The 13,312-nt window shown below is 39.0% G+C and overlaps 1 protein-coding gene across 1 annotated transcript in view; it reads left to right on the top strand.

Moving 5' to 3' along the window:
* The first annotated feature begins 117 nt into the window (after window positions 1-117).
* The window catches only part of Elp2 (elongator acetyltransferase complex subunit 2), a 35,125-nt gene continuing 21,930 nt past the window's right edge, over window positions 118-13,312 (top strand). The window contains exons 1-8 of the mRNA XM_070029314.1: window positions 118-304; window positions 2,354-2,432; window positions 4,340-4,410; window positions 9,246-9,402; window positions 9,765-9,842; window positions 10,823-10,887; window positions 11,886-11,952; window positions 12,851-12,988. Of these exons, the coding sequence (XP_069885415.1) occupies window positions 167-304; window positions 2,354-2,432; window positions 4,340-4,410; window positions 9,246-9,402; window positions 9,765-9,842; window positions 10,823-10,887; window positions 11,886-11,952; window positions 12,851-12,988 (793 nt within the window). The 5' untranslated portion in view covers window positions 118-166. The remainder of the gene's footprint in view (window positions 305-2,353; window positions 2,433-4,339; window positions 4,411-9,245; window positions 9,403-9,764; window positions 9,843-10,822; window positions 10,888-11,885; window positions 11,953-12,850; window positions 12,989-13,312) is intronic.

The following is a 13,312-nucleotide window of genomic DNA, read 5'->3' as shown; positions in this document are numbered from 1 at the left end:
GGCAGGGCGGGGCCTATTCCAGGGGCGGGGTCATCCTCGCCACGCCCCCCGTGCCGGTTTGGAAATGAGGTCCGGCAGACGCCTGAGGGAGAGGCGGCCCGGGAGTAGTTCCGCTCCCAGAGCGGAAGTGCACGCCCGGTCTCTCCGCCGCTGACCAGCTGGCATCATGGTGGCGCCTGTGCTTGAGGTTTCTCACGTGTTTTGCTGCCCGAACCGAGTCCGCGGAGCTTTGAGCTGGAGCCCCGGGCACGGAGGGCTTTTAGCTTTCGGCACGTCCTGCTCGGTGGTTCTGTATGACCCCCAGGTACGAGGGGGCCGGCGGACCCTGCTGGGCGTGCCGGGCGGGCTGTGAGTCGCTGCCCGCGGCGGGGAGGCCCGGTGCGCGGTGGGGCTCGGCCTGGGTTTAGTCTCGGGGCGGGAGCGGTCTCCCGACGCCCGGGGCTTGTCCCTAGCCTGGATTCCCGCCGCCGGGGTCCTGACTGTGACCCCGCCGAGAAGCCCGAGTAAGATTAATTTCTGAAGCTTGCTGTCTCAGGGTCTGTGGTGTTGTTCAGAGGATCAGTTTGGGTTTTGAAAGGAATAAAAGCCATCTTCCTACAGATGGCATCTCACTTGGTTCTGTGTTGTCCTTAGTATCCGTTAGCACACATATTGATTTTTTTTTTTAAAGGACTGATAATATAAGGCAGACTTTCCCTTGCCCTGAACTAACACACCACACAGCTCAATAAGAGCCTTAGTATAAATGATGAAGCCAGAAATTAAGGTCCAGTAGAGGTGTTGGCTCTGTTTCTTATCATACTGCTTTATTAATGTGATTAAAAATTGTTATTCTCAGTCTATGCAGATTCAGCTTTTCATATGGAAAATTATTTTTCCCTACTACAGCTTGCTTGTTTTTTTCTTCTTCTTACTGTTGCTTGCCATTTACTCATGAATAGCAAGAGAAAGCTTGAAAGAGCAAGAATAAACTGTAGGGTTACCACTAAAGGTAGGACTCAGTCAGTGGTAGATGTCTTTTTAATGGATATACTCCAGTGCTTTCCATCCCATTGTAAATAGTAACATTGTGGCCGTGTTAAGAGATATTTAATATAAAAAGTACTGAGCCTAAGAAGCACTTTGTTTTGTTAGATTTGTGTGTGTGTGTGTGTGTGTGTGTGTGTGTGTGTATTTTGCACATTCTGGAGTTTGAACTCAGACCCTCTGTTTGCTGTGCTGACTTCAGCCACTCCTACAGCCAAATTTTTGGTGGTGCTTTAATTTTTTTTGGTCACATTCATTAAATGACAAAATGTCAAAGAAATCCCCATTTTTTCTACTTTAGAGTGAATTCAGAATATTAGACTGTTGTAATTAAATGTATTACCCCTAGTATTCAAGGCACAGATAGAGGAGAGAGGCCTTAATTAATAATCCAAGGCTTTTACTAGTTATTTTCGAGATAAGGTCTTTGGAACTTTTCTGTGCAGGTTGGCCGCCAACCTTGATCCTACTACTCTCAGCCTCCCTAGTTCTTCTAGTAGTAAGGATTACAGGCAAGAGCCACCAGCACTCAACTTGTTGCTTGTGCATTTGATTAAATATAGATGTAAAGCAGGTGAAATGTTTAAATACAGTTTAGGGAATGATACTCATTCAGTACCTTTTTCAGCATTCTCTTTGAGATAGCACTGGGTTAGGAGTAATTAACTACTTATTAAGGAGTGCTCAGTCTGTTGGAGGAAAAATGAAATAACAGAAAATGTGTACAGTATACTAGTTTGTGTACAATATATTAGTTTATGCACCTTTGCCTCTATGTTCCTTTTTTCCCAGCTGTGGGAATTGTGGTTGGCATATAAGCAGACATGAAGCCAGTGCTGTAGACAACAAATAGAGGAGGGGCTGTAAAAAGGTCAGGCAAGATGGCTCATACTAAGAATCCCAGCCGTTGGAGAGGATTGTGTCTGAAGCAGGCCCCAGTCAACAATCAAGATCCAGTATGAAAAATGAAAGTAAAAAGGGTTGGAAGTGTAACTTAAGAGGTAGAATGCTTTCTTACCAAGTGTGAGACCATGAGTTGAAATCCTAGTACTGCCATAGAAAAAGAGAAAGGGTTTACAAAGAGCAGTCATATAACTGAAATATTCTGCAGTGGATGAAGTAAGGATGCTCATGTATTGAGTAATTTGGTGAGGAAAAAAAAAGGATTTTACTGTTTCTAGTCTTGTAACAGTGACTGAAAAACATATCAACTGAAGAGCTATGGCTCTCACCTTTTTAGTGTCAAAAATGCTGAAAGCTGATTTTTACTAATTTCTTAATTCCTCTATGTTTTAAATTCTAAATAACAGCTATTTTTTTCCTATAGAAAAGGGTGGTTGTAACCAACCTGAACGGACATACTGCTCGAGTCAACTGTTTACAGTGGATATGTAAACAGAATGGCTGTAAGTATTACTCTGATGCTTAAGACTGATCTCAGTTGTTTTCTGATGGTTATTATTATTTTCTTCAATCCCTTCTCTTAATTTACCATTATCTTATCTGATGTTATGCTATTAGAAAATAGAAGAAAAATTGTATTCTCTTGTTAAGAATCTGGCCTGTATTTGTACTTACAATAGTGGAAATATAGATAACACAAGTTTGTTTAGGATGAGTCTAGAAGCATCATTTGTCTGTGGCTACTTCCAGTTTTTTGGTGGTTAATTGGTTATCAGACTGTTTTGGATTTTCCTTCCCCAGCTGGATTTGAACCACAAACCTCAGATCTCTGCCTCCTGAATAGCTATGATTAAATGCTTGAGCCATTTTTGCACAGTAAATTCCAGGGACCTTTTGATTTTTCCTTTATTTCAATGACCACTGGCCATTCAGCCAATCTCCAGTTTTAAATATTTTCTGTCATGTCTAAGTTCTAATTTAATCCATTTTGGTCTGTCTGGCTTCCTTCCTTTTTGCTTCCTTCCTTCCTTCCTTTCTTCCTTCCTTCTTTCCTTGCTTCCTTCCTTCTTTCTTTCTTTCTTCCTTTCTTTCTTTTTTTGTTGGTCATGGGGCCTGTACTCTGGGCCTGGGCCCTGTCTATCAGCTCTTCAGCTCAAGGCGAGCACTCTACCACTTGAGCCACAGTGCCACTTCTGGCTTTTTCTGCTTATGTAGTGCTGAGGAATCGAACCCAGGGCCTCATGTATGCAAGGCAAGCACTCTACCACCGAGCCACCTTCCCAGCCCCTCCATTTTGGTCTTGATAGAGTAAGGGAGCTATCTTATATTCTTGTATTTGCCCATAACCTTTGATTAAAAACTTCTAAGCACAGTGTAGGCTGAGATGACATTCAGATAACATAATTTCTATATCTGTTTCTGCCTGGCAGACTTTTTTTTTGTTGGGTCTGAGATTTTACTCAGAGTCTTGTTTGCTAGGTTAGTGCTCTTCAGCCATGTTTCTAGGCCTACTTTTTTTTTTTTTTGTGGCCAGTTAACTTGGAGGAATGTAGAAAACTGTTCTGCTGGGACTAATCTAAAGTCTCTTGAATACCTAGGATTATAGATGTGAACCCTAGTGCTTAGCTAAGCTATTCCTTTTTCAGATAAGACATTGTATCTCTGTTTGCATCATATGAAAAGTTAAAGTTTGGGCGGGATTGGAGGACCCTTACGTCAAAATTATTCACATAGTACTAAGATACTACAGTTTTTATTCACATTCTGTCATGAGTATATGGTAATTTTCAAGCAGTCATATGATGTGTGGTTTTTCAGCTGATTAAATTCAGAATCAGATAGGAAAATCTAGATGGAGTTTAATAAAGTCAGATGCTAAAAAGATCTGAAGAAATGTACAACAGTGACTCTGTTCTCATTAACTTTTTATCACTTAAATCCCTCCCTAGTCTTTGAATGTGATTATTATGGTACTGTAGAAAATGTTCCATTCCTTAGGACATGTAAGAAATAAGTGTGTGCGACTTATTCCTTATAGTTATTAACACACTAATTGCACAGATTAATGCAATCACTGTGATATTTCCATACATGCATATATCATGCACTGATTGATTCTGTCTACCCATTTCTGTCTCCTCCCTGCTTTCCTGTGGCCACCTTCCCAGATTTTTCTACATTGAGGTCCTCTTACTGCTTCCACATATGAATACCCATTATAAATATATACCATAGTTTCTTCATCCAGTGATCCATTAAGCAATTTAATTTTTAAGTTCCAAAGAAAAAAATTGTTTATACATATAGAACAAATGCAAGCCATTAAGCAAGTAGGGCTAGATGTTAACCTACAGAAAAACTAGTAAGTTTTGCATATAAATATATTTACTGAAATTCAATTTTTTTTTAGCTCCTTCTACTGAATTAGTCTCTGGAGGATCTGATAATCAAGTCATTCATTGGGAAATAGAGAATAATCAGGTAGGTAGAAATTATAACAAATGACTTTTTTTCTGCTTTTATTTTGTTTTTCCATTATTTCTTCTGTTTCTTCCTTATGAAGTTTTCTTATTTTTGCTTATTTGTAGCCCAGATACTTTATCTTTGCTTTTGAGAAAGAATGTTGGTATGTACCTGAGGCTTTCCTTGAATTCTTAACCTTCTGCTGTAACCTGAGTGCTGGGATTATAGTTATTGACAACTACATATAGCACAAATAGTTTATCTTGTATACTTCATACTCCTGTAGCCTTTTTAGTAATTTCTGCTTCCATGTTCATATGTTGTCAATCATCTGTGTTACTTTGCATTAATTTGCACACTTTTTATATGAACTGTCCTATTTTTAAAGATAATAAATTAATTCTTAATAAATTATACAATTAAGATAAATAATAAAAGTGAAATAATAAAACTGTTCATAAGGCAGCTGCTGCCATAGGAATATAGAGCTCCATAATGCCAAGTGAAGTTATTTGGAGTTTATAATAGAGATGGGACTTTTTTGATGAACAGTTGAAGTTGTTTCTAGTTGTAAGCAACTATTAAAAGACAAAGGTGGGGCTGGGAAGGTAGGTCAGTGGTAGAGTGCTTGCCTTGCATGCATGAGGCCCTGGGTTTGATTCCTCAGCACCACATAAGCAGAAAAAGCTGGAAGTAGCACTGTGGCTCAAGTGGTAGACTGCTGGTCTTGAGCTGAAGAGCTGAGGGACAGCGCCCAGGCCCAGAGCTCAGGCCCCATGACCAAAAAAAAAAAAAAGTGGCAAAGGTTAATGCGTGTATATTTCCCAAAGAAGACAACAAAAAACACCCTCTGTGAGCAACTAACTCTGATTTATCTTTCTAGAGGGATTGAGTAGCATTAGTAGCATTGTGATAGCTCTGGGTGTCATCAGGGAAATGAGTGAAGTCATTCCTGAGCTCCCACTCACCATGTGCAATTAAATGGCCAAATTGTATCAATGGACTGTTTAAATTGTTTCTACTGTAAATTAAGATTAAAAGTGTAGAGGAGCCAGGTACCAGCTCATACCTGTAATCCTAGCTCTCAGGAGCTGAAATCAGGATATGGGCCAGAAAAGTTCTTGAGACTCTTATCTCTAATTAACTAGGGAAAAAGCTGATCTGGAGGCATGGCTCAAGCAGTTAAGTGTCAACTGTGAGCAAAAAGTCAAGTAAGAGTAAGAGGCCCTGAGTTCTAGCCTTGGTGCCATACCCTTCCCTTCCCTTAATTTTATACAAAGAAGATATAGAGTCTGTCTATGAGTCAGGTTCAGTTTGAAGAGAAAATGTATGTGAATAAAAACCTAAAATAAAAGTGACAGGTTGACGCACTGTAACAATGAGATGTACAAGACACTGGGTGGTAGGGGGAATGTAATTGTGGAAGTGGGAGGGAAGGGATGGTAGGGGAAAAACAAAGGAGGAGGCAACAATGCTTGCTCATGTAACTGTAACCCCTTTGTATAGTATTTTCACAATAAAAAACTTATAAAAAAAAGTGACTGCATGGTAGGTGTAGTAACATGCTACATCACAACCGTAGTGCTGTGAAAGTTAAAAAAAAATGGAAGAGATAGTGTTTCAGGTGGATTTTATTTTTTTATTTTATTTTATTTTTTGGTCAGGTCGTAGGGCCTGAACTCTGGGCCTGGGCGCTGTTCCTCAGCTTTTCAGCTCAAGGCTAGTACTCTACCACTTGAGCTACAGTGCCACTTCCAGCTTTTTTCTTTTTTGCTTATGTGGTGCTGAGGAATCAAACCCAGGGCCTCAGGCATGCAAGGCAAGCGCTCTACCACTGAGCCACCTTCCCAGCCCTCCAGGTGGATTTTAAAGTGTGGGGTTATTACCTTGGCATATATGAGAGGAGTGAGGAAAAATTTCAGACATAGGTATCTCTTTTTACCCCCACTATTAAATCTCTTTGCATTTCTTGGAATTCTGAGGAATACAGTTTTGGAAATGTTACTAAGTAATATATTGTGGGCAATAATACTAGAGAAGACTAGGAGAGAACCATATGGGTATTTGAGTACTAGCTTTGTTCTTTGGTTCAGATATGTCTGTAATCCTAGCATTAAAGACCCTGAGAAACAATATGAGTGTTTTATTTTAAAGGAGAAATGACTTTGGCATTGATAAGTTGGTTGGAAAAAGAGTATAATATGATGGACAGGGAATGAGTCATCAAAAATGATGGGATTCTTGATGTAGGTCTTTTGGAGAAAGCTGCTTTTACAGGGAAAAAATAAGGATGGAAAATATGAAACCACTTGCACATATGTCATTTAAATTGTTTATTGGATACCCAGACTTATTCTCAGAATTAGAGAGCAGGTATGAGGGTGGAATTTTGGAGACACTTGGACTAGAATGACAGCACCAGAATGATAGTAATGTTGAAAACTTGGCTCTTGCTTGAACTAACCTTGGCAGAGAAAGCCACATAGATGCATTTATAAACACTTGTTTTGGGACCTTGAGGTGAGACTTGGAAGATTTTCCTCAGTACTGCCCCTCCTAAACATTGACAGTTGAGAGATTACAGGTTAAGCAAGGATCTGATGGCAGAGAGCAGACTTGTGGGGGTAGAGCAGAAATGGGATAGAGAGAGGAGGGAAAAGGTGCTTGGAAGGCATAAAAGAGAAAGAGAATAAAAGGATCCAATGTGGGAAAGGGCCACACATACTCTCCCATATTCATTTTCATGCACACAGATGCTCAGTGCACCTTGACTGCTGATAATTTGTGTGTGTGTGTGTGTGTGTGTGTGTGTGTGTGTGTGTGTGTGTGTGTGTGATGGTACTCAAGACGTCATACTCTTGCTCACAACTGACACTCTACCATTTGAGCCACACCTCCACTTTCAAAAGGAAATAATTCTAAGCTAATGTAATGAGAGATTTGAGTGATTGAACATGAGTATTTTTCATTAAAAAGTTGGTCAACTTGAAGGGTGTTTTCTTTCTGAATTATTTGTGTTTTTATATAATTTCTCATACTTCAAATGCAGCCTTACTAAAAATATGAAATGAATATTTTCCATAGGTTTAATGTTTTTAGAAAATGTAAGCATTCAGGTGCAATTCACCTATTTTCAGCTTCTCAGCTTAGCCAACAGGTACACACCACCCTGTTTAACTCTCTATTTACCAGTCGTCTCATGAACTTTCTTCTAGGCTACCCTTAGACTGTGATCCTCCCAATCACAGTCTTTCAGTAGCTAGAACTACAGTCTTGAGCCAGTGGGTGCCAATCTACCTAATATCTTGAGTGGCAGAGGCTCTGGTCAAGTAATTGGAAAGATAACTGAAGAGCCATTCAGGGTACATTACCTATCAAAGGAATGAGCAGAATCTAACAAATTTGAAAGAAATTTTTACAAATACCTGGGCTGGAGATGTAGCTCAGTTACTACCTAACTTATGCCAGGCTCGAAGTTTGATGCTTAGCACTGGAAAAAAGGATGTCTGTGGAAGGGATACCATAGGGAATGTTGTGTGGCAAATGGATAGACCTAATACGCAACGATATTTATTTCTTGGTTCCATTTTTTTCTGTTTTATAGTCACACTTAGGTAACTATTATAAATGAATATTAAAATAGTACTTGGTGAAAGTTTGATGGTACATTGTATGTGGTGGTTCATTCTTGTAATGCTAGCTAATTTGGAGGTGGAGATGATAGCCAGCCTGAGCAAAAAGCTAGTGAAACTCCACATCTCAACAAACTGAGTGGGGTTGTGAATATGGTGGTAGTTGTCCTCATTCCAGCTATGTAGGAGGCAAAAATAGGAGGATTGTGATCCAGGCAAAAGTGTGAGGTTCTACTCCAAAAGTAACTAAAGCAAAATGGGTTGAGAGTATGGCTGAAGTGATAGATTACCTGCCTAGAAAGCATGAGGCACTGAGTACCCTACCAAAAAAAAAAAGTTTGATATAGACTTATTTGCTCATTCTCAGCATATGGTCTAGTTTGACTCCAAGAATTTAACTCCACTGTGAAAGAAAACTGGCAGATACTACCTTTAGTTCAGATAAACTGACTTTTTTCTCTGAATTTTTATAGTGATTCTGTCAGAATATACATTCTGCTGTATTTATAAGGAGACATTATGCTAATTTAGAAGGAGAGCCATGTAGGAATGTATTTATCCAATTATCCTTTTTATTGGCTATAGTGTATGTATAATTTACTTAACCAATTTAACCTTTTGTTTTTGTTGTTGTGCTAGTCCTGGGACTTGAACTGAGGGCCTGGGCATTGTTCCTCAGCTTTTTTTTTACTCAAGACTAGCACTTTGCCACTTGAACCATAGTGCTCCTTCCAGCTTTTTGGTGGTTAATTGGAGATAAGAGTCTCACAAACTTTCCTGAGTGGGCTGGCTTTGAGCTGGAATCTTCAGATCTCAGCTTCCTAAGTAGCTAGTATTATAGATATGAGCCACTGGTTCCTGGCTAACCTTTTGAAAATAATTTTAGGTTGATTGCAGTTTTTTTTTTTTACTATCATAAACTCTTATGTGGTGAATATATTTTTCTTTTAATATTATTTGTTACACAAATACTATTCCCAGAGTAAATTCTTAGATTTGAGATTGTGTCAAAAGTTGTGCACATTTTTTGAGTGCTGTTAACCTGTCCAGACAGAGTTCTTGAAAGTTTTCATTCTATTTAATTTAGAGAACCTATTTCTGGATTAAACAATCTGAGAGGGGCCAGACATTTTAATGGTACCTTTAATCCAGTGATTACAACTAAGTTAAGGTGAAACATAATCCAATTTTTCTTAATATTTCATTTTTTTTCTGATTCAGCTATTAAAAGCAATTCATCTCCAAGGCCATGAAGGTCCAGTCTATGCGGTGCATGCTGTTTACCAGAGGAGGGCAGCAGATGCTGTATGGCACACATTGATAGTTTCTGCAGCTGCAGATTCTACTGTTCGACTCTGGACTAAAAAGGGTTCAGAAGGTAGGTGGAGACATTTTAATCCAAGTAACCAAAGTAGTAATTACCATATTAACAACAGCTAGAGGAACACATAATTTTTCTCAAACTTTAAAGCAACTTTAAAAATGTTAATTTTAATCTAAGTGTTTCTTTCTTGAAAATACTTTTTCAAAGCACCTCTATTCCAGACTATTAAACAATGCAAGTTTCTCCTGAATCTTTTCATATGAATCATTTTGTTTGCTGCAATCTTGTTAAGATTTGGCCATTTGGCCTCACATAATCAATCAGTAAGAGCTCAGGATTGACTTGTCTCCCTGCTGACACCCAGATCTGTGATGATGCTACCCAATGATTTTTTTGTTGTTGTTGTTATTTCTTAGTGACATGCCTTCAGACCTTGAATTTTGAAAGTGGATTTGCTCTGGCTGTCTGCTTGTCTTTTTTGCCTAATACTGATGGTGAGTATATGAGACAAGACCATATATTCTATCCAGATGTTTGTATTTTTGTTTTTTCTGTGGTGCTGGGGATAAAACAGAGGACCTCACATATGCTAGACAAGTATTCCACCATTGAGCTAGACTCATAGCCCTGTACTCAGTGTTTTTATGAATCAATTTTGAGGTAGCTAACATACCTTTGCTACAGTATTCTAATGACCTAAGCATAGATCACAAATTTACAAGCTATTGAGAATTTTGGTAGCTGTTGAAAATATAAGTAAAACCAGGCACCAATGGCTCATGCCTATAGGCTTAACTATGTAGGTAGCCAAGATCCAGAGAATCAAGTTTCAAGCCATCCTGGGAAGAAAAGTCTGAGAAACTCTTACCTTAAAAATAACCCAACTAAGGCTGGGAATGTGGCTTAGTAGTAGAGTGTTTGCCTAGCACATGAAGCCCTGTGTTTGATTCCCCAACACATAAACAGAAAAAGCCAGAAGTGGCACTGTGGCTCAAGTGGCAAAGTGCTAGCCTTGAAAACAAAGAAGCTCAGGGACAGACTCAGACTTTTCTCCCTGGGTTTATTTTGAATTGAGATCCTTAGATCTCAGCCTCTTGAGTAAGTAGAATTACAGATTGAGCCACTGATGCCCAGCTAGAGTAGCTCTTTATTAGTCATTTGAACTATCAACTTTTCATCTTAGTCTTCTCTTGTAGAAATGGGTCCTGCTTGTTCTTGAGCTTCTTTTGCTGATCCATCATAAACAATGTAGAATGGCAATGAAACTGCAATTAATTCTTAGTTACTTGACACATAACCATCTACTAGTATATTGTAGAGTTTCTATTTTACTCCTGGAAGCATTTATTGAACACTCAATTTGTCAGGTGGTGAGGGAAATGGAAGCCAGAATTCTTTACCCAGAGTTTAGAATAAACATAGGTCCTCATAGTTTTGTAGAGTATTTACAGTGGTGCCTTTTCTCCCCTTTCAGTACCAATATTAGCATGTGGTGATGATGACTGCAGGATTCATTTATTTGTTCAACAAGATGATCAGGTAATTAATGGTATTTAATAAGATTAGAATTAGATTCTAGAATTATATAACATATTTGAGTATGGACTATTTCCAAATTATAGAAATTTAGGAATGTTGTAATCCAAATCACTCTATTTGAATCTCAAGAAGTATGGTCTTGGCTGTGGGCCCAGAGTTGTTAGGGGAAAATAGATTGTTAGTGGGGGAAGGACAGTGCCATTGTAGTGGGGGTTTTTTGTTCCTTAAAAAATTTAAATGGCCCAGCACTGGTGACTCACGCCTGTAATCCTAGCTACTCAGGAGGCTGAGATCTGAGGATCTCGGTTCAAAGGCAGCCCGGGCAGGAAGGTCTGTAAGACTCTTATCTCCAATAAACCACCAGAAAAAAAATGGAAGTGGCGCTGTGGCTCAAGTGGTAGAGCGCTCGCCTTGAGCTGAAGAGCTGAGGGACAGTGCCCAGGCCCAGAGTTCAAGTCCCAGGACCAAAAAAAAAAAAAAAATTTTTTTTAAAATAAAGTATACCATACCTCTAGAAAGTACCCACTACTAGTATTTAATGTCTTTATGAATTTATTTACATTGTGAGTAGTGAAAATAAGAGAGATTCCACAAGCAGAACCGGGCCCTGTCATTAAATAACAAAGATACTTATTTCCTTGCTTTTTAATTTTTTTGGGGGGTGGGTGGGTTATTTTTAGGTGGTACTGGGGTTTGAATACAGGGCCTTTCACTTGTTAGACAGGCACTCTGTTATTTGAGCAATATCCAAGTAATTATGAAAGTTGAGCTTGTTTCTTTACTGTATACACAGCATGTGTCATTTTGTCTCATAAACACTTGGATTATTTACTCAGAGTTGCTCATTTAATTATTTAGATATTACATGATGATATGTTTCATTCCCAAATGAATGCTTTATCTTGTGTAATTAGGTATGTTCTCAGTAACAGTGGTATGACAGGATTGGTCTCATACAATGTGAACAAATGAAGTCACTGACTTTGTAATCTTCCTAGTTTCAGAAAGTGATTTTGCTCCGTGGACATGAGGATTGGATAAGAGGTGTGGAGTGGGCAGCCTTTGGTCAGTATGAAGCTTTGCTAAAGCACATATGATAGAAACAGTATATGTAACTGCAGGAAAACACCTCTCCTGTTTTAAGTTTTAATGTTTATATGCTATATTTTCTGTTAGAAAATATATTCTGTTAGAAAAGGGTATATACTAAGCTGGGCATCAGTGGCTCATGCCTGTAATCCTAGCTACTCAGGAAGCTGAGATCTAAGCATTGCGGTTCAAAGCCAATCAGGGCAGGAAAGTCCGTGAGACTCCTTATCTCCAGTAAACCACCAGAAAACTGGAAGTGGCACTGTGGCTCAAGTGGTAGAGCACTCCTCTTGAGCTGAAGAGCTGAGGGACAATGCCCAGGCCCAGAGTTCAAGCCCCATGACCAACAAAAAGAAAAGAAAAGAAAAGAAAAGAGTATACTACTCTTTGAATAACTATTGAGTGGTATAGAATGAAACAAATTGATGTTAATAAGATAACACTAGCTGTTTTGCTTTTTCAGTGATCTTGAAAAGTTTTTTTTTTTTTTTTGAGTCTGGTTGTGGGGCCTGAACTCTGGGCCTGGGTGCTGTCCCTCAGCTCTTCAGCTCGAGGCTAGCGCTCTACCACTTGAGCCACAGCACCACTTCTGGCTTTTTTCTTTTTGCTTATGTGGTGCTGAGGAATCGAACCCAGGGCCTCAGGCATGCAAGGCAAGCGCTCTACCTCTGAGCCACCTTCCCAGCCCTTGAAAAGTTTTTTGTAGAACTTACTTGCCTTTATTGTGTATTTTTTAATGTTACTAAAATTAATGTAATGGAAGGAAACAAAGTTGAATTTGGGGTGCGAGGAATCTAGAAATCTAGAAAAAAAGTTTGAAAAATCTTATACCTAAATTATACAATGATTTTAATATAATATCTTTTTAAATTAGGTAATGATCTTTTCCTAGCAAGCTGTTCACAAGATTGCCTGATAAGAATGTGGAAGCTGTATATAAAGTCCACATCTTCAGAAGCTCAGGATAATAATATAAGACTGAAGGAAAACACTTTTACTGTGGAAAGTGGAAGTGAGTAACAGTTAATGGTACTTGATATGCCAGCACTTAGTTCTTTGAGCTGACTCATTTATTTCTCCACTCCTATGTGAAGTTTAGTTTTAATTTCCTTGCCTGAAATGAATACTATATATGTCTTTATTTTTGTGTGAAGATGAGTCCTTTTTTGTATTTAAAACATTTTTTCCACTACATACAATTTTTTAAATGCTGAAAGTAATGATTAATATTTCTTTTTTTTTGGGGGGGGTCCGGTCATGGGGCCTGAACTCTGGGCTTGGGCGCTGTCCCTCAGCTCTTCAGCTCAAGGCTAGCGCTCTACCACTTGAGCCACAG

The sequence above is a fragment of the Dipodomys merriami genome, unplaced genomic scaffold (genome assembly GCF_024711535.1).
Source record: "Dipodomys merriami isolate MVZ:Mamm:240054 unplaced genomic scaffold, mDipMer1.0.p SCAF_2, whole genome shotgun sequence".
In the NCBI taxonomy this organism is placed as follows: Eukaryota; Metazoa; Chordata; class Mammalia; order Rodentia; family Heteromyidae; genus Dipodomys; species Dipodomys merriami.
The sequence above is the reverse complement of the archived record's forward strand: the minus strand, read 5'-3'. Positions and strand labels throughout refer to the sequence as shown.